Consider the following 26321-nt stretch of genomic DNA (forward strand, 5'->3'; position numbering starts at 1 on the left):
AAATCACAAAACTTTGGGGCAAAATCAGAGGCTCTGTGTATTGGCTGAATTCAAAATGCAATACTCCTTGCTGCATGCCTGTTTAACTACATTTTTTTCACTTTTCATATACTGGAAACTTTTGACTTGAGACTGATTTTTTTAAGTCTGAAAATACTGTTTATGATACATAATTTTGTCAGATTGAGCTGTGAGGACTGATTGTCAAGTATGATGCTGCTCTTACTGCCAGACTGGTAGCTTAAAGTCATGTAGAAAACAAAAGAGTGATCTGCAGAGTGCAGAGTAGTACTGTAATGGAAAGGCTGAGCCATTCAATTGGATTAGCATTCTTAAAGATTACTAGTTTAACCAGAGATCTTACAGCCTAGTTCTGCTGCTCTAAATTATGTAGCAAACTCTTAAAGTGGTGGGTAGTGTTGCTAATTAAGGAAAATCCGTAGGATTTGTCAAATTAGATTCAAGAAGGTTAGACACCAGGCAGCGGAAATTACATTTAGCAGCAATCCTTTAATGTCCTACAGGTATGCCAACAATAACAAAATATTAAAATATATATTTTGAAGGAGACTGTCTATCTAATGATATGTTTTACACTTATGAGTAGTGCTAAGGGTGAGGAAAAGTTCCTGTCCCTCAGCTATGTACTGATTAAAAGTCAACGAGTTTTTTTTTTTATGTCAGACTTCTCACATACCATAACTGGAAGCTGTGTGTTGATTCAGATTAGTGGTACGAGAGGCATAATTAAGCTGATGCTGCAATAAACAGTAAGATTCTGTAGTTTTAATTACATCTGAAGAGATGGTTCAGTTGCTATTAAGAACAACATTTGGTTAACCAGTTTTATTCTATGAAACTTAAAAATAAATTGCATTTGTTATCTCTGCTTTCAGAACTGCTGTATCTACGTAGAGAAATTTTTCACAGAAAATGTATTTATAGCCTATTAAGTAAAAAGGGAAAATAAACAACATAAAACTTCATAGTCCCACATGAGACCTTTATGGAAAAATAAACTTTAAAATAATATTTACCAGATTATAAATACTGTAACAATGTAACAGTCCCACAAAGATATTGCTGCACAAACAGACTTTAACTGAAAAGGCCTGATTTCTTCTGTTTTTCTCTCTTCTGAATTTTTAAAGTGACATATTGCATCGAGTGTTTTGCTACCGTGTTAAAGATCTAGTTTCTTCTAACAAATCCTCTCAGATCCTGAAAGATAATTCAGTTTGCCTCATGTTCTTAGTCATAGGCATTAGCAGTGGTTGGTAAAATCACGTGTCTGTTCCTGAATTCCTTAGTGTTTAAAAAGTATTCTGGTTGTCACTGAATGTTGGAGTGTTTTGAACTTAGCTTATATCCAAATAATCCATGGGAAGTTTGCCGTTCCTAAGGGAGGGTTCTTCCACTTCTTATCAATACCATTTTTAAGGGGGGGGGGGGGAAATTTCAGGTTTATCTTTATACATATGCACGTAATCTTTGTTTGTTACATGGATAACCTTATACATACTGTTAAAGATGATGGAGAGTTTACTAATAATTTCTCACTTGCATTTTTTGTTGGCTTAATTGCATACTACCTGCATGATGAATATCTTTTGTCTTTGAAAAACACTGTTTCTAGATGAGTCTTTTTATACTGGTCAGCCTTTCTGCTGAGATTGGTCTTTTTTCCCTTGGTATCTCTTAATGATTGTTTCTCCCCTTCCCCCCCCCCCCCTTCTCCCCCCCCCCGAATAAATATTGCTGCTCTCAGACAGCTACTCTACAATTAATATAGAATTAATTTGATTTCTTCTCTCAAATTAGACTTTTGTCAAAGACGTGGAACATTTTCTCTAGTCTTGGATCAAGGATTTTGTCCTAATCCAGTTTTAAACAGTAGAGGCCTTCTCTCCCTTCCTGTCTACTTCAGAAATATTTTTCCTTGTCTGTTTTTCTAATGGAACTAAAAGTGTGTATGGCCACTCTTTGTTGTCTGTATTCTGCATCTTGACTAGTGTCGTGGTTTAACCTGGCAGCAGCCAAATACCACGCAGCTGCTCGCTCACTCTCCCCGCCGGGTGGGATGGGGGAGAGAATCAGAAGGGTAAAAGTGAGAAAAACTCGTGGGCTGAGATAAAGACAGTTTAATAGGGAAAGCAAAAGCCGCGCACGCAAGCAAAGCAAAACAAGGAATTCATTCACCACTTCCCATCGGCAGGCAGGTGTTCAGCCATCTCCAGGAAAGCAGGGCTCCATCATGCGTAACGGTTACTTGGGAAGACACACGCCATCACTCCGAACGCCCCCCCTCCTTCTTCACCCAGCCTTATATGCTGAGCATGACATCATATGGTATGGAATAGCCTATTGGCCAGCTGGGCCAGCCGTCCTGGCCACGCTCCCTCCCAGCCCCCTGCACATCTGGCAGGGCATGGGAAGATGAAAAGTCCTTGACTAGCGCAAACACTACCTAGCAACAACCAAAACATCAGCGTGTCATCAACATTATTCTCACACTACATCCAAAATACAGCACTATACCAGTTAATAGGAAGAAAATCAACTCCATCCCACCTTGTGTACCTAGCTCAGTCAGTAGGCATGGGAGCTGTCCTGATTATGTTCCCTCCCATCCCAGCCAAAACTATCCCAACTCCATCCCAGCCAAAACCAGGACAACTAGTACCAAGAAAAATGTGCATCAGCGTGGGGTGAGGTACACATGAATAGAATATGCGTCTTTTCACACATAAGCGCTAACTATTAATGACAATTCCTCTTTATCTCTAGGCAACCAATCAAATTATTATGTGATTTTGGACATAAAAGATGCTTTCACTTTTTCTTAATCATTTGAACATCTTGAAAATAATATGGTACTTTACCTTTGAATTCAATCCCTCTGCTGCTGATTTTCATTGTAATAAGCGTGCTGCAGTGTTGATCGTGGGATCTGTTTCTCCTGTTGTAACAATTCTTGTTTCATGCTTGAAAAAATACATATTTTTTTTTTTAATAATTATAGAGGTCCTTCAGTGCAAGCCACGAAAGCTGCTGCTGGTACTAAGAAGCATGATCTCAGTAAGTGGAAATATGCAGAGCTTCGCGATACAATCAATACATCCTGTGGTAAGTTGTTTTTTTTTTTCTGATTTGAGAAAGTCAAATTGTAGTTTTATGAAAGGTGTTACTTTCTTCCTATGACAAAGATAAAAACTTGCTCATTAATTTATTCAGGTTTGAATGAATGTCAAATTAATTTTAAAAAGTCTATTATCCCAAAGAGAACAACAAACTAAGCTATTTCCATATTGAGGAAACAGAATTTCCTTTGTTACCTCCTTTACTGATTATATATTTATGATATTAAACTGCTTGGGCCATAAAATACATGTTATAATTTCTTAATTAAATTGTCTCAGTTTTACGTATTTCCACAAGGAAATATATACTCCAAAGGGAGTAATAGTTATTATGCTTTACCTAGAATTTGCGTGTTCTAGGAAATTTTTTGCTTTCACTTCTTGGTGTCACCAAATCACAAAAAAGCAAGTATGTCATGTAAAGCACAGCATAAAATATTTTCTGTCTTAGATGTTCAGATTATTCTTTAATTTTCAGAATGTGTAACTTCATTTGGGAAGTTCACAGTTGGGACGTTAATTACTTCCCCCCCCCAAAGTTATGAAGATAGAAACAGATAATAATTATTCCTTTATTAAATATTATTGTTTCTTCCTGCTTCTGATTGAAAGCACTTGGTTAATTTCTGATTTAAGATAACTCAGAATTTCTCCCTTGATGTAGAAATTGGAAACAAAGCCATTCTCTCTACTTGTATTTAAACCCCAAAGTTAGCTCCGAATTCGAACTGTGTCTCTATTGTTTTCACATATGCAAGGCTGGAGCAATGTTTTCAGCTGAATAGGTGGTGCAATAATACATGGTGCTAATGTGTTCATCCCTAATGAAGCCAGTTTGAATACTCTTAGGTGACTAATGAAAAAGCCTTGCAATCATTCTTAGTATCATGAAAGTCAGCAAAATTAAAATATATTTAATAAAGTGGAAAAAGAACCTACATCTGAGCAGTCAAATTGCTGATTTTCTTTTTTTTCGTTGCAGAAATAAAGTTCAGTGGTGAAATTTTACCTGTTTCTGTACTGCTTGGCTTATGATGATGTCAGACAAATTTAGCAAAGTGAAAATTTTATTTGCAGCATTTCACTGCTCCAAATCTCACAGTAGAACAGCTACTTTGGGGACTGCCGTTCCTCTAAAGGAGAAAAGGATATATAGCACTCCAAGGATCTTTCTGGGCCATAAAATACAGGCCCTGTTGCTGCAGAGAATGAGGGTTTATTATATGATATGATATGATACTAGATTATATTATAACATATTAGTGTTACAAATTGATCTAAAATTATGTACCTATCAATATAGAAAAGCATTTCATAAATAATTTTTCTGATTTTTCTCACTCCTCCCTTCCTTCCTCATTTTTGAGACAGATATTGAACTGTTGGCGGCTTGCAGAGAAGAGTTTCACAGAAGGCTAAAGGTATATCATGCTTGGAAATCCAAGAATAAGAAACGCAATGCAGAAACAGAACAACGTGCTCCCAAATCAGTCACAGACTATGGTGAGGAGAGATAATTTTGTGTTTATAATAATTTTGGTGACAATATTCTAAAGAAAACATTTCTCGAATGAATTTTGGTTTTGCTAGATTGAAGGAAATTCTTGGGTTTTTTAGAGTATTTTTATATTGATTTAAGGTAAATATTTTTAAAAGATTGTTCTGGCAAACACTTTGCAGAAAGTAGAATGCTTTCAGGAGACCCAGATACATGTACTGAATAGCTCTCCCTAAAACCTTTTCTCATACCAACTCACATCTGTTAAAAATAGTTCTTGATTTGGTGTTGCAGTTGCTGGCATTTTTGCTAAATGTTCATTGCTGTGTTACTTAAGACTAAGGAAGATCATTTTCCATTTATGAAACTGTGATTTGCATTTTGAGATGTTTGAGACTTTGTTTTTAAGTTTGTTCATACTGGTTCTGACCTCTGTAATTAGAAGTGTTGCTTTCTGAGAGTAGTTAGTGATAGTTCAGAACAGAGAATTGTACCTAAGGATAGAACAGAGATTCTAAAAATAGTTCTAAAGTAGTCCATCTATCAGAGAATTGCATGTGATTTTTTTTGGTGCTATAAAAAACCAGGTTAGAAGGAATCATGCTCTGTTACGTGATTCACTATTACATTTGGGATCTGGACAAAACAAAAAGTATTGGTGATAAGGGTTTTTCCTCATGCTTTTATTCTTATGTAAGATACAGATACATAGGCATAGATGTAGATACTTTTAAAAGGCGCTAATAATTTCCTTATTTACATTACTGTAAGGCTTATATATTTCAGGTTACATTTTCTTTTTTAAAATTCTATGAGTGTTGATACTGCAATTTTTGATTATGGGATGACAAATTTTGCATAGTCCCTGCTTTCTTATTAAACTGTCATTCTTCTGATTTCACAGATGAGTGTTTATTGTCAAAGCAATGCACTAATGAGAATAAGCAACTGCCTTTTAAATTCAACAAGGAGGTGTAGGAGTTACCATGTTTAACACTGCCAGACCTGAAAATTAGGTGCCCTGTTTCTGGAGTGATATCTGCAGAGTGCATTGTTACTCTTTCCCCGCCACCCCACCCCCCAAGTCCAGTGATCATGTGTTATAAAAGGAATCTAAGAAATGAGCAGAATCACAGCAAGTGGATATAATAATTCAGTCAGATCTTTCCTGCTGTCTTCTGGTTCCATGGTTCTTGTGTTCCTGGCCACACAGTTAATGGGAGAGACAGAGGAAAGGGAAGATGGGCAGCAGATGCTCTCTCCAAAATCCCGTTAGCCTGGGATTAGAGCATTGTCCTGGGACATGGAGGATACAGATCCCAGGGGGTACAGGTGCCCTACTTACTCTCAGTGTTAGTCCTTATACAAAGGTGTCTCCTTCCCCTTGATTCATTTACTGAGTTACGGGTTGCTTGAGCATTACCTGAGAATTTGAGCTTTTCAGGGAACTTTGGTACAGATATATGGTAGGTGAAATCTGGACCCTGGAAAAGATGTCATCAAAGAATGGGTCCTTGTGGCCATGCCTAGTAATGTGGTTTTAAGTGCTTAAGAAAGCTTATGACTGAAACAGCCGGAAAATGCATTTGAAGCATTTTCTGCAAAGTGGTAAGTTGCTTAGAATTTGAGCTTGCAAATTCTGTCTGGAGCTAAATGGGCAAAATAAATATTCATGCACAGTATTGCTGATGGGAAGTATCAAAGAGCAGAAAATCTTTGGATTTGTGCGAATAAAGCTTGGAATATTCATGATCTCATCGCATTTAGTTAGACATTTACAGCATTCTTCTCAATGTTTTTCATTGCATTTTTTTACTTTTCTTGAAATACGGCTTCATATTCCTGAAGAAAAGTTAGAACATTGCAGTTCAGAAGAAGGTCACTGATAGTGACTTTTAGAGGCTCTCCTTAATTTCAGAAGTAATTCTACCTGTTGCAAATACTACATAGGCATTTCACATCTATGTATTGTAACGATCTGAGAAGGTAGTAAGAAGGAACTCTGATTTCTTAGATGTTTAAGCTAAAAGTCTTTCGGGTGTCAGTGGATGTGTGCTTCAAATGATTTAGTTTCTTCTTTCCGTCTTTTCATTGATGTCATATAATTTTATAGGTATCCTTTAATTAAATTCATACATCCTGTATAGAAGCTAAGCACTGATTTGTGTATTATTATTGGAATAGGCAGATTTGGTATTAATAGAGGTCTAGAAATTTTTTCCTAGCAGAAATGTCCAAAATTAAAAGTACTACATTAATTAACTAGCAGATTTGTTACAGCACTTGTGCTTAGCATGTATACAACTGAGGTTTTGTAACAGGCATCGCAAATCAATGAAGTAAACAATTTTAAAATTAAATCTGATGAAAATAGAAGCAGTTGGAAATTATGAAACTTGAGGAAAGGAGACATTTTATATATGTCAGTGAGCAGAAAATGAATAGAAATACTTAGCTCAACATCTGTGTTTATTTTGTAACTATAATTTCCATTTTTCTATCATCAGCATTGGTGAAAAATGTTGAGGTAGTGAAACTATAACTTATAAAGGATCAGCACTTTTATGTTTTGTTCAACATGTAATATTTGTTCACAGATTTTGCACCATTTTTGAGCAACTCACGTAAGTGGGGAGATGGTTATTTAAGCTAACTTTGAAGAATAGGAACACTTGAGAGCTCTATACTAACATTAATTAATCCAGTGTTTTGCTACAAGTGTACATAGAATTTAATTGTTCAAAAAAATTCTATTTTACAATTTGGCAATGTTATTCAACTGATGGTAATTGTATGTTTTTCTAGTAATTTATGGATGTACTTTACTGCGTATCTTCATGAGATCCTACCCCTTTGAGCAGTCATGGGAAGGGAGAATGAAATAACCTTTTTATGTAGGTTATTTGAAGGTATAATCTCCTATTTTTTTTTCTGCCCTCCCCAAGAAATACTGTGCTTGTTCTAACATTTTTTACTGTCTGCACATGGCTTTTTGTTGTAGCAAAACTCTGGAATCAACTTAACAGCTATTTTCCTAGCACAAAAACTAACATTCAGGTGATGGTTTCTTTTGAATAAAGAACTACAATTCCATAGCACTGAAAAGTAGAGGCTATACTGGCTGCTTAGCATTCCTGTCTTCTAGATTTCCTCTTGTATTTAGGTATCTGTAGGGGTAGAAATAAGCCTTAGCAATTAACATTGCGGTGCAAAAAGTGTTTGACAATACTAAAGCACTGATCTGCTGTGATAGATGTTCAGACAATTTGCAGAAAACAGAATTAATTTCCTATAAACTGTAGACTGTCTCCCTGTAAAATACATGCTGTATCAGAGTTGCTGTATAAAAGTTGCATTTACCTATTAAAATCTGTTTTGTTTTTCTTCTCTTTGTTTATGTAGACATGGAAAAAAAATTGGGGGGCATGATTTGTATGGTACCTACTTTTTTTTTTTTTTAAGATTCTGCTCTTCACATTTAGAAAAACTGTTTTTGCTTGAATCTAAGTGGAAGAAATTTCAAGATGCGGTTGCTAGTCTATTAGTCTTGTTTATAACTGTAAAAATACATTATTAGAAGTGATTGTCATTTTTCATTTTATCACATTTTAGCTCAAAAATTAGCTTTGCTGCTTAATAGACAATGGACAAAAAAAGAATTCACTTTTAATTATTCCCTTGATGCTGAAACATGGAACTGTTAATACTGATTTTCATTTGTAGAGATGGCATAGATTCACATTCAGAATTTCTTAAACAGAGTATTTGTAACAGTGGTATTGTAAACCACTAAAACAAGATCAGTAATAAACTTTTGTGGGAGGCAGTTATTAAAAGAAAGGATCTTGCCTTGTAAGAGCATTTACTATTTAAAACTGATTATGATAACGTATACATAACATTAAGAAGGTCGATCAGTTGATGAGTTAACATAGAAAATCTTTGCTTTTATTCGAAGGAAAGTTTCTCTCCGAAGTCTGAAATGTGTCAGATTCTGAGGGAGTCCAAAAATGCACATGGGAAATGTTTACCAAAAATATATATGAAGCTTTAAAAGATTTCATGTAACTCTGCCTCCTCTAGAAGTTTGGTCTGTTGATCTTAATGGTCTGAAATAAACAATTTCTTTAAAAAAGAAAGCAGCCAGAGAGTAGTTCTAATGCTGGAGTTTAGTACACAGAAAACTAGATAGAAAGTTATGTGGGTGGCAGTTTTTGTTATCAACATTTCTATTAACAAATTAGTCATTTCTAACAGTATTACACCCCCTTCTGTGTTGACTGTCAAAAACTTCAAGTCGTGCTTGGTATTTTTGTAACTGAAAATGCTTCTTTGCGCTGTGACCTTGTTTTACAAAGAGATGGACTGAACTAGAGCAGTTACTCATTAATGTTTCTGGGTGGTAAGAAATTTTATATGGGAAATTTTACCTTAAATACTGATTTAAAGCAGAAAGTATTATTTTACTCTGTTTTGTCTAAACGTACCTGATGCCATTGAGCAACGTAGTATTACATATAGATACAATAGTTAACGTGAGCCTTTCCTCACCAGTATTGTAGCTGTAGTGATAAAAAGAATACACATTATATGAGACGGGAATACTTTTTAGGTTTGATGAGACTTCAGATGACCTTCTATTCAGAGAGAATCTCTCAGGTTTTTGGGGGTTTAGTTTGTTTGTCTTTTTGTTTGGTTTGGTTTTTTGGTTTTTTTTTTTTATTTTTATTTACTTCGCTGATTAATCAAGCAAGTCATAATACGGCTTTCTTGTTTTCTATTTTTTTGTTTGCTTGTTTTTTGTTTTTTTTTTTTTTTTGTATGATAGCTCAACAGAACCCAACAACCCAGCTACCAGCCAGACAACAAGAGATTGAAATAAACAGACAACAGCGTTACTTCCGCATTCCCTTCATCCGCCCCGCAGACCAATACAAAGATCCCCAGAACAAGAAGAAAGGCTGGTGGTATGCGCATTTTGATGGGCCATGGATTGCTCGACAAATGGAACTTCATCCTGACAAGGCACCCATTCTCCTTGTAGCGGGTTGGTATTGAAAGCAAAATTCAAATGTTGAAAAGGTTCAAAGGTGATAACTTACTTTAGAAAAAGAGGCTGATGATACAAGTTTCCCAAGGTGTATCCTCTTTTTTTCATCAGCAGTTCTTGTCTGGGCAGAATTTGGGACCGCTGTTGATGATGGCCGAATGTTACGGAATGTCATTTGGAGATGTAACTTGTCATGTGTTTTACTTGTACATGTACTTTAATCTGGGAAATCATAGGCAGAGTGGGAATCCAAATGTAAATGGTTTTATTATTAAGTGTCCTCAGATTATTCACTGAACTGGAGACAGCGTGAAGATAAAACATCACAGTTTATCTGGGAAAGTTCTACTCTTCATTGTATTGATTTTTCGTTAGCTTTGAAAAATTACAGCAGTTTGTATCAAAACAATTTGCGCATATGATATATTGTCTTTCCATAGCATGGTGCTAATAGCAAACTGATGCTTTTACCATATTTATGCTGCCTAGTATGGGAGAATAGCTTTTTAATCTTAATCATTTAAAATAAAAACTAAATGTGGCAATGGACAGGTAGAGATTTATCTGGTAATGAAATGTATCCTCCTTTTCTGGAGGATAATGAAAGAGGGAGAAAATACTGGAGAAATGCTGTTTACAGTTCTGTGTTTTAAGTTTTTGTATTTAACTTGGGGACTGAGGAAAAGGCCATAACCAATTTGTTTAGCTTCAGAGTGATGCTTTACTAGCAACAGAAGTTCCTTTGTTTTGTGCTAATTATTTTTAATAGAATTCCTTATACCAACTGTTGCCTGTTCAGTGTCAAAGCGCATAGCTAAAAGTAGCATTGCTGTCATGAATACCATGTTCAATGGATCACCTATTAAAAATGAGATTAAAATATAGTGAGTGAGCTACACTCATAATTTCATTGGATTCCCTGTGTCAGTCCCGTTTGGTAAACACTGTTTGTTTAGCATGGGAGGCTGACAGATTAAGAATACTGGCTACTTGATGAAAAGTCTCGAGTTCTTAGTCACTTTGCTACATTTAGACAAATTAAATAACAGCAGCAGTTCACTGTAAAACTGTGTAAAACTGAAAGTATGTGTAAAACAAATGCAGTTGTCATCCCGTAGTCGATTTCAGGAGAATATATCAAGATGCTGATCTTCTTGGCTTCTTTCTTTTGTTCCTTTCTGCTCCCTTTTTAAGCACAATTTTGTCAGTTGCAGCATCTGATACTAGTTTATTCTGATACTGCTTTTCTGCTCTGTGTGTTTAAAGGAAGAAAAAAAAAAATCTGTGTCTGAGTACAGATTTCCTCATAAGCTCTGAAGTCCATTAATTAACCAGAGCTTGAGAGAGAAATCTAATTAACAGAGATCTAATCTTTGTTAATGGGACGTTTGAATGATGTAAAAACTTTATAAAGATTTTTCTTCTTCCCTTTATCATTTCAGGTAAGGATGATATAGATATGTGTGAGCTTAATCTTGAAGAGACTGGCTTAACTCGAAAGCGAGGTGCTGAAATTTTGCCGAGACAGTTTGAAGAAATTTGGGAGCGCTGTGGAGGTATCCAGTATCTTCAAAATGCAATTGAAAGCAGACAAGCTCGCCCGACGTATGCTACAGCTATGCTGCAGAACCTATTGAAATAAACGGTCATTTTGCACAGTAGCATTCGAGATGAGAACCCTTGCCCGTGATACAAAGGGAAGAGTTCCTCTGCGCAACAGAGGATGTAAACATTCTATAATCATATTAGAGATGTTTAATATAAAGTGAACAGATTTTATTAATCATGTGGTTTGTTAATTTGTACTTTATGTTTAATTTGTGTAGTGAACTTTACTAGGTATGAGGACCTTGAAGAAATTTCAGTCCGTGTAGTTTGTTGCATTTTGTTTATATGTTGCTTTTTCTTTAACAGTTTCTGTTATAACTCTTAACACTTTTAAGCAATCTGTCTATACTTGGGTACATATTACAAAGAACGGCATTGCAACCACCTTTTTATAAAATCTCCTCTTTAAAACACTGAATAGTTGGCTTCAAGTGGTGGCCTAGTAAAGAGGATATGCTGTTTCTAATAACTGGAATTGTGAGGCCTTAGCTTTAACTTCTGTTCTGGAGAAGTTGGAGTATACTTTTATATCATTGGAGACATTTTATGTCCTGATTTGAAAACTGGTTAGTGTCTGTATTTACTGACTTTTTCAGAAACTGATGGGAAATCCTCCTAAACTTGGGACCCATAAATTCCTATTTAATGCATTCTCTGTCTTTGTTTAAGAGAAATGGTTTTCTGTACATTCTGAGAAGAGCGTTCATATATGTCAATAGTGTGTAGTATTGGGGGTACTCAAAGAATGTACTGCTCATTAGGGCTTACACCACTTCTCTCTTAGTTTCTTTTTCTTTTTTCTTTTTAAGTACAAATTTCCTTTAGACTTTTATTTTTCTGACCAAATTTCCATTAGGAATTCTTGGACAGTTTGTTTATCCAGGTAGTGTAATTTCAATGTATTATGCAAAAGTGTCCAAGACTTATATGTGGAAGCATATAAGATTAAGGATAGCATAAGGGAAATATGTTCAGCTTTTTGGTGGCAGTATAACTTAAATGAATATTGAGGCCTGAGCCTCAGACATCCTGTTTATTTTAATTGTAACGAGATGCACAAAGTCTGTACCTTTTGTTAGATTGTATAAAAATTTGGTCCAATAACATAATGCATCATCTTAATTCTATGTGCTGATTTAGTATACTGGACTATCATAGTGATTCGGACACTGAGCTTTATCTTAACCTCCTCTGTCAAGTTTCATAGCTTGTAACAATTCCCTTATTAAGCAGTTTATTTTGGGAGTTTTTGTGGGTGGGAATTACTAATTTCATACAGTTTTAAGATGCATCTTGTTCACGTATGTGAACATTGTTTCACCATGCTGGCCATTATTTCAACAAATTAAACTTGATTATTTATTATCTCTTCGATGGGAATTTGAAATATAAGTAGCTTGATATCCAATTACTTATTCAACCTGATTTAAAAATGAAGTCTTGCTCTATGAATTGACAAAGTTTGCTTACACTGTAAAATAATTTCCTCACTGTTTACTTAGTTTGAAACCTCTTGGAAACTTCAGTTTTTAAATGCATAACTATACTTACTTAATAACTTCCAAGAGGTACAGTTCTGTAGCACAGAGAAAGCTCACGATGCAGACATCCTTGCTGACCTTAGATTGTGCTTGCATGCCAGTCTGCTTGTTGTTATAAATGCACTCCTTACTGTAATACAGGCGGAGACATTTGAGTAATACATTAACTCTGTATGAATCTGCTGCATCAGGGAATCTCAGCATCCACTGTGTACCCACTCTACTTTTTGGTCATGTGATTGCAAACGAGAAAATGTTTTCATTTTACCCAAACAAATTCTTCACTGAAGCAGTAATTTTTGGGTGGAAGATGAAAGCGCATCAGACTGCTGGCTAGCAAGTTGTGTACAAACCTGTACAGTGTGGCATGAGTTTAAAGGTGCAGCTTATGAAATTTAGATTACTGCTTTAATGTGTTACTGAATTGGAACCAAAGTTTCAGAACTTCCAGTCTCTAGAAACTTAGCACTGCAAAAAGCTGCGATCGTTCATGTGATACAAGGAAGAAAAATCACTGAACTGATAGGGCCGAGATGCCCTTACCCTGTATTTATTACTGTCTAGATTTAACTTCTTGACTTAACACATTCGGTCTCAGTTCATATACATATATAAAAATGGATCTTATGAGACTGAACATGGTAAGCGAAGAACCTCAATACTTCAGAGTGTGTGTGTATGTATATACACATATATATGCTTAAATATTTTAGTACATATATGTGTAAACATACTTCTGGGGAACTTAAAATAAATACAATTAACTGAATTTTTCCAGTCCGTTCCTTTGATTATGCCAGGATTTCCTTGACCAGCATCAGAAAGAAAATTTATTTTTCAGAATGGGGTGTATGGGAATTCTTGTTAACTAAATGACTAACAAATATGAGCTATTGGGAAGATAAAATTGACTTTGAAATAGTGGAAGAGGAATCTGGTGGCTGGATGTTCTCAAATGAGATGTTCCCACCTCTCTGCATTGCTCCAGCAGTGTGCCTGAGGCAAACAGAAGGTGCCTTCCAAAAATCAAGGTATTCTAGTTTGCACAGTAGCATGCTTTTTTTTTTTTCGGCCTGCACCAAAAGCAGCATCTACTTTTAGTTTTACTGATCTTCTTGTGCAACAAAATTAATTTTCAATTCATTTCAGGTTTTTGTTTTTTTTTTAATGTCAGGCAATATTGAGCTGCTTACGGATTGTTTCCGTTGTCCCATCTACTGTGTCAGATAATGATACTGTTAGTTGATTTGGAGAGGAGATAAAAAAAGGAGGGAGGGAGTTGATCTGTAGGATTGCAATATTACCTAATGCCCTTCTGATCTATGGTTACAGAAAAAAATGTAGTTTGTTTTTTAAAGCAAAATGATGAGGTAAACGTGTTGACTTGGTTCTGTGTGTTTGATTTTTTTTAAAAAAAGTCTTCCTGGCTCTCAGTGAAGTTGTCCATTATAGTTGAGATCTTCTGCATGAAACACTCCAGAAAACAAAGGAGGGGAAGAGAATCACCACGTCAGGCTCCCTTCCTGACAAGGTGACCCAGGAATATGAATTGTCTAGAGAATGCTACTTCAAGGATCACAAGGTCATTAAATGCTTGTCTTTCATCCACTGATAAGATTGGTTTTCTTTACCTAGTGGAATCCTTTGGGGTTTTCTCCAAAATCTTTATTTAAAGTATTTAAATGGCCTCCTAATACTGTACTGAAAATTTTAAAAAATAAATACATTCCATGCTGAAATCTCAGTTGTCTCTCTCACCATTTTGTCTTTAAAGATTTAAAGCATAATAAATAAGGGTGAATTGAGTTATGAGAAAGATAAAAGGATTTCTGTGCTGGAACTGCCTGCTGCTTTTCTATCAGATGTTTATGGTGCTTAAAGCTACTCTAGTAGAGATTTTGTCTTTACTTCCTAAGGTAAATGTTCCTCTAAAATAGCATTCTGATATTAAGAAGTTCTGATTTTGTTTTCTTTAAGTCTCATACCTCATTTCTCAGTATTGAAACAAGTATATTTTTACTTTTATTACTATTTTTTACCCTTGTTATCACTTCCAACATATTTATCATTTGCTATGCTGTGTACTGGGTGCATCTTTTTCATCAGTGACTAGTGAAACCACTTGTGATGCTTCGAGTTTGTATGCTGCAGGAAAAGCTTTATGTTTGGGGGTGTGGTGTTGCTTTTGTTTTTTCAAAAAAAAAAAAAAAAGAAAGTGTTATCAAACTTTCCTGTCTTAAGGGCCAAATCAGAGTGGTATTTTTTTTATTTAAGAAGATTGAAGTAATGCAGACTTTGATCTCTAGGAGATACAATTTTGTTTCACTTTCCTTGTGGCTTTCATTTCCAACGCTAGCTTTACATCAGTTTTAAAATGATGTGATGTGTCTTAGTGTGAGATTAAATACTAATTCCCTGTGAAATTTTCAAGTAAATAGTTTTATTATATTTTATTGGAATACAAAAGGCTTACATCCAGCAAATATATTTGGTAATTAATAGTTGAGAGTGATAAATACAGTCATGAATAATCATTATTAAAATACACGTTTTAAAATCACTTATTTTTTTAATCTGACTAGTGATAACTAGTATGGTTTGAAATATACTAAACACATACAAAAATACATTTGTAATGGAAAAAAAATGGAATGCTTTCAGCATCCTTAACGCATTCTTAACTTACATGAGCAATAGTAAAAAGCTAACATTTGTTGGCAGGGGTGACTTCCAGTGCCCTGCAAGAAGTATTTTTAAAATGGAGTTTTATTCTGGAGTGTTACTGTGTAAAACCACATCTTAGGTTTCTTCTTTATTTTTTATTTTTTTCTAGTTAAATAAAGTAAGTAAAAATACTATTTCAGCTGTAGAAACTCAACCTTGTATTCTTGGTGCATTGCCTTCATTTGTACACAATTGCCAGTTCTGGTGGTTTTGCAGACAAATCTGTCTGTGCAGTTAATTGTTCGGAATTCGTAAACAGTTCTTTTGAGCGCACATAATAAGGTAAACCCAAGTTCAGTCTTTGCTGTGGTAACTGTGGGGTGCGAAATAAAAAGAATTGTCACTAAAATCAGCTACTATCCTGCATACATGAAAGTTTCACAGCTGAATGAGGAGCTGTCACACAGTATAGTGATGAACTTTGTAGAAGCTCAGTTTGAGCTGTAAGTACAACTTCTGGTATGCACCAAGCAGCAAACAGTGCCTGAATATTATACAACACTGGTGCAGCGTATAAATACATATATACTCAAGAAAAAGATATTCAAGGTAAAGTAATGCTCATATGTGAATCAGGATTGTGGATCCATAGAGCATAAATTACTAAGCCTATGAAATACTTAATGGCCACCCATTGTCTGCTTATATTTCTTCTACAAAAGCTAACAGTAACCTCTCAAAATTATTTATGTCTATACTGAGTTTAAAGTGTACGTGCTTATGTGCGTCTCTGTAATCTACTTGCTACTGAGAGGGTGCTTGTGGATATAAATCTCATGTTCTGAAAAGATGAAACTGCAGGTATTGTCCCTCAGCAAAAAGTTTGAAGTCTTAGATAAGACAGTTTAACTGTCACCAGAAATTAAGCAGTGAAGTGTCTATGTACATATGTATACATAATTTATTAACAAAAAAAATAGGAATCTGATGTTCATAGAAACCATTAAAAAAATTAATCCCAACTTCTGTGTGATTGCAATGTGAGCGTTGTAGGGAGAGAATGAAGAAGTTCCCAGACGCTTTTACTGTGGCCTTTGGTCCCTGACAGCTCTTATTTCCGTGTTTGCCAGTGACATTAGTGTATGTAAGGAAGGTTAATGAAAGGGTATAGAAATGTGGTACAGTTTCATTGACATTTTTACCAGAATGGTTGTGACGTACAATATTGAAAAAAGTCACTTAGCAAAATCCGTTTCTAGCACTCTGCTCTTAAATAAAAATACAGTTAAGGTATCTAAGCACTGGATGCTTAATGCATGCACCTTAACACTGGTGACTTCTTACTAGGCAAATTTTAGACATGGTCAAATAGTCCATCAACTCGGTCATGTTGTTTTTCTTTAATAAAACAATTTCTTTTAATGTTTAATGTGTACTGATTTTAGAGCTAAAATGTTATATCTTGAGGAATCCTTAAATTTTTTTCATATGCATAATTAACCTGAAGTCCAGTCTTGAATAATGCAGACCTTCTTTTTTGGATACCTGTAAGAGAAGCTCTCATAAGACATTTGAAAAGCACTTTTTAATTTGAAAATGTATTATTTATCTACTGCTAATAGGCAAGATCTCACTAAGATCTGTTGAGATAATCTCCAGTTCATTGTAAGGAGAATCGAGTTAATCCTGATGTTATTTTACACACTAAGGCATTGAGCTGAGAGTAAAATTATTATTTTTCCTCCCTGGTATAACGATGCTGTGCTTCTATATGACATAACAAACAAGTACCACCAATATCATCATAATCTGAAGAACATATTTTTGACTGTAAAATAATTAGAATACAGTGTGCTACAAAAGAAGCCGTATCTAAAGTATCTACGAGATTCACAGTTACAGCTGACCTGGGATAAAAGAGTATTTGGGACATTCAGCTTCTATGCCTGATCTAGTTGAAGATGTCCCTGCCCAGGGCAGGGGGGTTGGACTAGCTGACCTTTAAAGGTCCCTTCCAACCCAAACCATGCTATGTTCTGTGCCTTGTTTGAAGTGTAGGAGCGGCAAACTTCTAAATTTGTAAAACCTGATGCCTGGTGGTCTCAAACTAAGAGCAGAGCACTTCCATCTCTGTATGGTGTTTTAGGTCATCTTTCCCCCATGTTTCTGGTAATGAAACACTACATCTCTGATACTGGCGGGGGAGCTCTAACAGGCTAACTTCTGTTGTTACTGTATTGTTGTAATCCAGAATACTGTTTGCTTGATGATCCAAGTGACTGACATGAGGATGAAACAAATGACAGTCTTTGTTTTCTCCTCAAATTTAATTTCAGTCATCTTTCTTGGTGGCTTAGAGTTTTTCAGAGGATCATGCTACGTGTCAGTTACTGGTTTTGATGAGCAAAGAAGATGTATTTAACATATTTCTTAGGGAGAATCTATAATGGCTTCTAGGCTTCATCTGAAGCGGTCTTTGTCCGTGCCAATTAGATTCAGCATATGAAACAAATTACTCTACCATCCTTTTATCCAGTGCTTTATTTCCAATGCTTCTGGGCTATTTTGTGTCAAATATTTCTGAGTCCTCTAAGGTTTTATCTAAATTTGTAAAAAACCTGATTTTCTGTAGTATCTGTTGCAGCACAGTTCTTTTGCAAGCTTAGAAAAGTTTGTGAAGACTCTTTAGATTAGATCCTTTTTCTTTTCAAGGGTTAGATCCATTACTGAATTTTGCCAGATAACGTCTTGAAACAGAAGCCTACTCCCCCATGCCATGTATGAGCACAAATGAATGACAAGCGTAGAGAATAGTATCCATTAGATCAACTGAAGAATAATAGACTTTACGGACAGCTTGACATAAGACCCTTACAGCTGAAAAGCAATGTGCTTTTTTATTTTTCAGCACCTTTTTCACTGAACAGAGAATGTCCAGCACAGTCGCTAATAGGGACAGCGGATATTACAAGAGTTGCATTTTGAATGAGGACGTGTCTTCAGCTTTCATCTCAAAGGAGCAGAGAGCACATGTGTAGGTGAGGAAGGCAGCAGAGACTCAGAGCAGCAGGATCATTTTTAGGGGACGTTGGCATGTTTGACTCTCAACCATAGTAGGCCAACTGGATGTGGACTTGTTGGCCTTATGTCTCAGTCTGAACGAGCTGATCCACTTGCATGTGTAAATTCTAGCTCGTTGTCACAAGAAGGATGACTCTCACGGTCATTTTATCCCTCACATTATACTCTTTGTGGAGCAAGACACACCAAGTTCCCAGAGACCTAACCATGTAGCGAGGGAGCTGTGGTTTTCAGCTGCTTGCAAGAACTTGTGTTTTCTACTGAGCTCAGAGAGAAGGAAGAGCAAGTTCTTCACCTGGACGTGAAACATGTTTGTTAATTCCTGGATGACTAATTGGGTAAAAACCCAACCAAACAAAACCCCCTCTGATAACTAAGTTTTGCAGTCATTTTCCATGTAGTGACCCTTTAACTAAACTGGAGACATTTTTCCTGCTTAGGAAGGAATTGAAGGTTATTTTAGCTTCTGCTGGAATTTTATGCTTATATTCATATACATCTTCATAAATACAGAGCTGTACTTATTGTAGATAATATGTCCTAAAAAGCTGTCACTGCTGTCTTTACACATTGCAAAATAGAATTTGAAGACTGGAATTTTCAGTTTGGCCTAAGAGTTCTAGATACCCACCTCCTCCTGAAAATTCAAGTGCCATATTCTGTTTTAAAAATACTAGCCCCAAAGGAGTTTTCCAGATTGTGATATGGAAGTGATGCTCATAGTTTCAGCTAACAAAAGGTGTGTTCTATCTACATTTTTCTTCCTCCATTGTCTTTTATCACGTCATTAAAAATATGTTCAACGTAAGGGCTCTGATGTAAACACTCATTTTGAACTTAAGTAATGGTGAAAAATGGCCAAAACCACCTACTTTTTTTTAAACCCATTTCTGTTTTGTGGTTGCCTCACTTCTCAAGATCCAGTTAAGGAAATTAATTTAGTGAGAACAACTTTGTTGATAATCCGATGTAGCTTAAACAGGCACAAGTTATTTTTAAATGATCTGTGTTGCTTTTTCATTTTAGATATTCCTTCTTCCTTCGTGTGTTTCAGTGACTGCCACATTAGCAAATGAGTATACAGGATGGAACTTTGTTGCATAAAAGCACTTAAGAAGGGATTGCTGTTGTCATATCAAGCATCCAAAGAAAAATGAGCTTTTCTTTGTATGGAATTAGTACAAAGAGGCTTCCTGGTAACATTGACAAACAGGAAACTCAACAGATATTTAAAGCTCTTGAAAATAGTCACAAACCTTGGTTTTGTCTGGCTGATGCTGGAAATGAAGAATTTTGGAGACTAACTTGTCAGTCTTGGCTTTGTAAACTGGTCCGGTGACCTACAACAGTTTAAAAAAAAAAAAAAGGAAAAAAGAAACCAAAACACTAGATTAATTATTTCACTAAATCACAAAAAGCACTCAGATAGGATGGACCACCAAAGCCATGCAAGAGAGCTGTAAGAAAAGCAGTTCTACAGTTCTGTTACGAAACCTACACAGCTGTAGACGTGGAAAACAAATAAATGAATTAGTCTTTTTAGTTCTGAAATTGCCAAGCAAGAGATTAGAATCGAATTTGATTTAGTTGTAGAGTTAATACATGAAGATGGACCTTTGTTGAGGGGTAAGAAAAGTATTTCCATGCATTTTACCTCCATGCTGAATTGTGTTTTCAAGTTCAGGTAATGCTTCGTGATCAGTGATCTCTGAGGAACTGACACAAGCACTTACACTACAAGCCGTATGACAAAAGCTAGTTATGGGTTCATCGTGTTCAAAAGCAGGATTTATCCTTACAGCATTTTCTGAATTGCAGCTGTTGAGAGTAGAACTTCTACAATGCAGAACATTTTTGTTTAGGTAAGATTTTAAATTGTAAAAGAAAAAAAGAATATTTTGAAATGTGAAGAAAAAGATCGTGAGCAGCTTACTGCAAATTAGAGTTTCTTTTGCTTTTTCTTCTTAATTTAATAATTAAAATGATGAAAAGAAAAACAAGGCTTAGTAAGCCAAGAATGAGAGGTTTAAAAATGAAGGGTTGTATGGGTTCTGGAGCAAATTTTGCACAGCGCTGTCCTTGGTAAAGCTCGTGTCTACGTACAGGGCATCTAAAATAGAGGAAGACAAAAATATATGGAACTTGAAGGCAGAAAATACAGAGTACCTCAAATGAAAACAAAGGAAAATCTGCAATTAAATATAAACATAGTATTCCCAATACAATTAATTGTTATGTGTCTGTATGAAATAATGTGATTGATAATAGAGGAAAGAAAATATTCTTAGATTCATGAGAGTGTGTGTTAAAAAGACACTGACACATGCTTTGCCAACCTACAAATTTTAAGGAAGTTATGCATTTGGAACATCTCTGACAAATTTCTAGCCCCACAGGTGAAGTTGAAATAACATTTGTGGTTTAGAACCTTAGAAGTTCAGGTGTGTTTTGGAGTAATGTCTAAATACATCTTTGAAGCCTATATGATGTTTATTCGTGATTTTAATCTGAGTAGCAAGGTCTGAAGTAAGAGTTCTACTACAAATTGCTCCCTTTAAAGCAAGGGAGAAGATTGCCATGTTTTATATGAGAACACGGGGGTTCCAGTTAGTGGAAAAACTAGAGTGGTTCTGAGTAAATTCACAAGCAAAACACGTGCTTAACTAAAGCAAATAATAGGCCATAATTTTCTCTCTGCAGACTGTACAAGTTTGCACAAGTTGCCAGTCTGAGATTGGCGGTAAGTTTGTTTTGTTTGTAACTTGCTGTAATTCACAAAAAGTTTCATTTATTATTTTTAATATTTTTATCATTCCAAATGATGGTTTGGTTATTACTGTACATCAAGTCAGGGCTTTTCTGAAATGGAAAGGTGTTATTTTCCTTAGTGCGTTGATCTTGGAGGAGTAGGCTATACCCTTTGCTACTTGAGTAAAGTTTTGAGCTCTTTAGCTCACAGGCTGATTTCTACTACAAAATACTGCAGCTGTGCTACTGTGACCCTGCAAGTCAGGAATTTAGCAGGAACAGTGGTGAATTCAATATAATCTTCTATTGTCATTTCTGTGACACCCACTGCAGAAAATGAATTATGGCAGTTATGTTGTTACAGTGAAATTATCATATGAATAATTTGTTCAGTAGTCTTATTTTTTGACATTAATCCTAAATACAATAGAAGATGTATCATTAATCTAGTAAAGCCAATATTAAGAGAGAATAAACATGTGCAAGAATTGTAACTTCTCTTGCTTATACACATGGTTGGTCAAATACCGTGTGCCAGTCTGGTGTACAGAGTTTCACATAATGCTCTGGATACTCCAGTTTTACAGTGAGATGAAACCTGATACTTTTAAAAGAGAATTAATAGGTTCAAGTACTGTGGTAGTTCTCAATATTGGCTTAACATCATTTCATGTAAAAATCCTTACGGAATGTATTTGCAGTTACGTGGAGCTGCTAATCTTCAAGTCTTTGCCAGAAAGCCCTGAAAGCAGCCTCAGCCTTCATGTGCTTTATTGAGTGGTCTGGAATCAGAATAGTGTTCATAGGTGTGTTTATAAGAATATAGATTTCCTTTTTAATACAACTTGGAAAAAATTGATTTCTTAAAATACTACTATGTAATCAATAGCAAAACCATGAATGTGTTATTTCATTTTTCCAAGACGTATTTGGAAATCCGAAAAGAATGCATCGTTTCATACTTGTCACCTCTGCCAATGATGCTGAATTTGTAATAAATTTCTGAAGCACCTCTAAAAAAATACTAGATCATGATGTTCTATGTGTACCAACAGGCAGAAGTGGATTTATCCATAGTGAGACTATTTGTACTGAAGAAGGGTATTGCAATGTAACTTAAAGTGTCTGAATGTTGAGGTCTTGGCTTATTAGAATAGTTCGTGCTGTTGAAAAGTATATACTAAGCCCTGCTTGTTCATGCAATAGACATGTTAGGGGTCCATTAACAGAATTCATGTTAGGCACCGTTTATTTACCTGCAGACAGCTCCTCTTCCTGGAACTAACTCACATTTCCCACCATTGACGCAAAGATGGGGTTCCAACTCGCACAGGCTCCGGCAGGGTAATCCGTCTTGGCTTGCGTAACCAGGTTTACAGAGGCAGTCAGCCTCTTTTGTCCACTCATTCATTATGCATTCGGAAGACTCGTCACACGCCATGAATTTGCATGGGTCTGCCTGATCAGCTGTAAAGGATGGGTAAATCACTAATTGATGCATTACGCCAAAGTAACTTGGCAAGCTTTGTGGCAGCTAGAGAAGACAAGTCACCTTTACTGGCCTGCTACTTTTGCACGTTAATAGGAGGATACAGTCTAGCATAAAAGGACACCCATCCTTCTTTCTGTAGATCACACTTTATCCCATCACTGGGATTTCATTTTCATCTCACTGACAAGGATTTTCATATTTGGATATTTTTATCCTTTTTTTTACTGTAGGTACTACTCTTATACTCATGGATACTATGCGACAGCCTTTGTGTATGTGTAAGAAATAGTTTTGACTATAGTCATCTTAAACACATAATTTAGGGCATGTCAAGGGGAGGGAATTAGATTATTGAATATTCCACAATACTATGAGGACTGCAACCTAGAAATACTGGCACTGTCTAAAGAAAATACGTGCTTGCAGAGCTTTTTTGGAAGTGATGTGTTAGCATTGGCAAAACTTGCTTTTTTATTTTTTTAAAATATTAGTAAGGGGTGCTTCTGCAAGATTAAGGGAAAATGAGCCTGCTGATGTTCACCAGAAGGCCCAAATCAGAGGCAGCTTGAAGTCCTAACTTCACCTGTCACACAAGTCTACTTCTCCTTTCCCATTCTCTGCTTCTAACTAGAACTGAAAAAAAGACCCAGAAGGAGTCTTTTTAACCCAGTGCTCAGCTACCCAGTGCTGATGGGGTGATAAGGAGGAGGGCTGCATCCACCGATCTTGTCTCATGGAGGCAATTTCCTGTGTACTATGGGGTAAAGCCCTTAGATGGAAGGCAAAAGATGAGAAGCAGACCAGGGGATACAAATTCTGTTCTTGCCAGCAGTTTCAATGAGGGGGGGAAAGGTGTACAAAGACAAGCAGGGAGAGCACAGGAAAGGAGAGCACAGACAGAGAGAAGGACATGAGAGCAGGTATACAGGTATGAGCTGGGCTACACGGGACAGCAGGTCCTGAGTGACTGGACCTGTTCAAAGGAAATTTGCACATGTAGTCTTAGCCGTAGAGAGGAACTTGGTTTCAGGTCTGGTCTGTAGAAATCAAAATCACCTAATACATCAGTGCGGAAGAAAATTGGCCCTTTTTAGTTATGTGGACTTAAAATTTCTTAAGAAGAAAAATCTGTGATTTAAAAAGGAGATTCATACTGGATATTGCATACTGGGCTGAGAATTTTCTTCCGGAGCCACCTCATGGCCCTAGATGCTCTGTAATACTAATTTCAATGAAAAATGAGCATTGCATTCTTTATAGTAGTACTGGAAATCTCAGACACACTAGGATATGCTTAACTGGTAGAAATTAGTCCAGCAGAGCTGTTCATTTTTAAGCCCTCTATAATTCCATGGCTAGTTCCTTTTTTTTTAATTTAAGACTAGTGAGTTTTAGCATGCTCAATTTCCCTCTGCTATATACAATGTGCATGTAATTTGGGATCTACTTTGCTCCTGGACTGTAAATGTATGTACATGTGAACTCTAACAACTGGGCATCAAAGTAATGCAATAAATTACAAGGTAACTTTACTGTCAGGCAAACCCTTGCTTATATGTAAAAAAAAAAATATATATATATTCCAAGTACTTTGCTCTGGTCATTGATACTACTGATTAGGAATTACAAATATTAGTCTCTAATGAAAGAAAAACAGCTGGCAAACCAAAAGGGGATATTAGTTCCTACAGATTCTTTTCTTATCCCACACAGAATTGCACTCCAAGCAAAAACAGAACACTTCTGAAGGAAAAATGGTTAATAAAAGAGTTTGTATGATTGAGCCATTGATTAAAGCATTATCAGCTGCATTAGCTGCATGTCTCCTGTAAATCTCTCCCCAGTTTTGATGGTCACAGTTTACCTTCATACTAGTGGAAATAAAGGTTGATACTGCTAGTAAGGAGACACAGGCTCTGCCTAAGCATTGCCCAGGGTTGTGTGCTACAGCCCTCAGTCTCCAGAAGTTGAAAGGTCTCAGCGCATTTCTGTTTGACAAGTAGAGTTCGGCATGAGCATTTTGCTGGGTGAGAGGGTCATTTTTTTGTGATAGTATTTCATTTTCCTTAATAAAGTGTTGGCCTCTGTACCTGCCATACTTTGTCATCTTTTCTGTGTTTTCACTTTGTTTAGATTACAAAAAAACAACGCATGCATGTATTTTTAAAAGCCCGCTATGTTATTCTGTGTGGTATTATTTATGACTAATGCAGTCAGCCCTTTGCAACTGCTGAGTCTTGATATATATTTTGGACTGTCAGTTCCCATCAGTGTTTCAATGCGGTATAACATTATTACCACTAGATGGCTCTTACTTTCACAATAAATAGGAATTGAATTTAATTACCTTGATTTACTAAACAGGTTGGGGTTGGTTTGTTTGTTAGTTTTTTCCTGAAGTGAAAAGACAGTAAGGCTTTGAAACATCTGTATGGGAATATACTGGCTTCCTAAATATAATTTCTTCTATTTTGAAATTTTACTACTGCTCATAAGCCTTGAAAGAATAGCGCTCTCAGCAAACTCATTGTGATATGGTTTTCTTGAATTAATGTTGAAATACCACATTAGTAAAGCAGCTGATATGGATGAAGATGAAAGATTTAAAAATTGTTCTGTATTTGCATTTAGCAACTTTTTCATTTTAATTTTTATTTAATGAAAATTTACTACTGAAGCAGAGAATGTGTGGTAGCCCAAAGTTCACTTTTTCTAGTGAACTCATTTATTACTTTATTCAGTGAAACATCAATTTATCACGGCAGTATTTGACAGTTTAAATACTTTGATTTTGTTAACTTTCTTTACCCTCACTACCCATTCTCGTAGTGGCCACAAGGAATTACGTAAAATGAAAACAGATTAGAAACTACTTCCATGAATTGTAAGTGGATTTTTTTTGTTCTGGAGTTGTCAGAGATATGTAAAAAGACAGCGTAACCAAAACTGCTAAAGATGTCTGCATGCTAAGGTGTTGGTATCGTTCTTCTCCATGCCAATGAAATGAAATTCAGCCCTGAAATAATTACCAGAACCTGAAAATAGATTCAGGATTCAATTTTATAAAATAATATAGTTTTTTAAAACTTTAAGCTTCTGACATTACAATAGTGTCCAGATATGTTGTTACTGACTTTCTACTGTTTAACAAAGACTACAGACTTATTTGAAAGCTATTAAATCAGGAGGGATTCTGGAATTTTAAATCTATGGAATGCTACATATAGTAATGCTCTGGTCAGTGAGTATCTTTAGAATCCAATTATTCCTAGAAATTATCTCTTTCTGTCTTGAGCTCTGTAGCCCTTCAAAAGTAGATTTAATGATGCTCTAAACAATGGTTTGCTTACATTTTAAAAATAATCAGAAATTATGTTTACATACTCAGGTGCAAGATTTGCATAAGTCACTCCTGTAAACTGCACGAGCGTTCTTTTTACCTGTCTTTACCCAGCCCTTATTCTAGAGAGTTTTTGGTTCCCTATATTTGGCTATGAAA

General features: G+C 35.8%; 2 protein-coding genes across 3 annotated transcripts in view; one reads left to right on the forward strand and one right to left on the reverse strand.

Annotated features, from left to right (window-relative positions):
• MYO6 (myosin VI) overlaps positions 1–14581 on the forward strand; it is a 115371-nt gene extending 100790 nt beyond the window's left edge. For both annotated transcript variants that reach the window (XM_075145343.1, XM_075145344.1), the window contains 5 exons: positions 3023–3126; positions 4512–4643; positions 7236–7262; positions 9467–9685; positions 11131–14581. In XM_075145343.1, coding sequence (XP_075001444.1) covers positions 3023–3126; positions 4512–4643; positions 7236–7262; positions 9467–9685; positions 11131–11330 — 682 coding nt within the window. In that variant the 3' untranslated portion in view covers positions 11331–14581. The remainder of the gene's footprint in view (positions 1–3022; positions 3127–4511; positions 4644–7235; positions 7263–9466; positions 9686–11130) is intronic.
• A 5309-nt stretch (positions 14582–19890) lies between these two features.
• The window catches only part of IMPG1 (interphotoreceptor matrix proteoglycan 1), a 66628-nt gene continuing 60197 nt past the window's right edge, over positions 19891–26321 (reverse strand). Inside the window, exons 15-18 of the mRNA XM_075148035.1 lie at positions 22587–22797; positions 20516–20692; positions 20237–20418; positions 19891–19922 (exon numbers count right to left, since the gene is read on the reverse strand). Coding sequence (XP_075004136.1) covers positions 19891–19922; positions 20237–20418; positions 20516–20692; positions 22587–22797 — 602 coding nt within the window. The remainder of the gene's footprint in view (positions 19923–20236; positions 20419–20515; positions 20693–22586; positions 22798–26321) is intronic.

This window comes from Calonectris borealis, chromosome 3, assembly GCF_964195595.1.
Source record: "Calonectris borealis chromosome 3, bCalBor7.hap1.2, whole genome shotgun sequence".
NCBI lineage: Eukaryota > Metazoa > Chordata > Aves > Procellariiformes > Procellariidae > Calonectris > Calonectris borealis.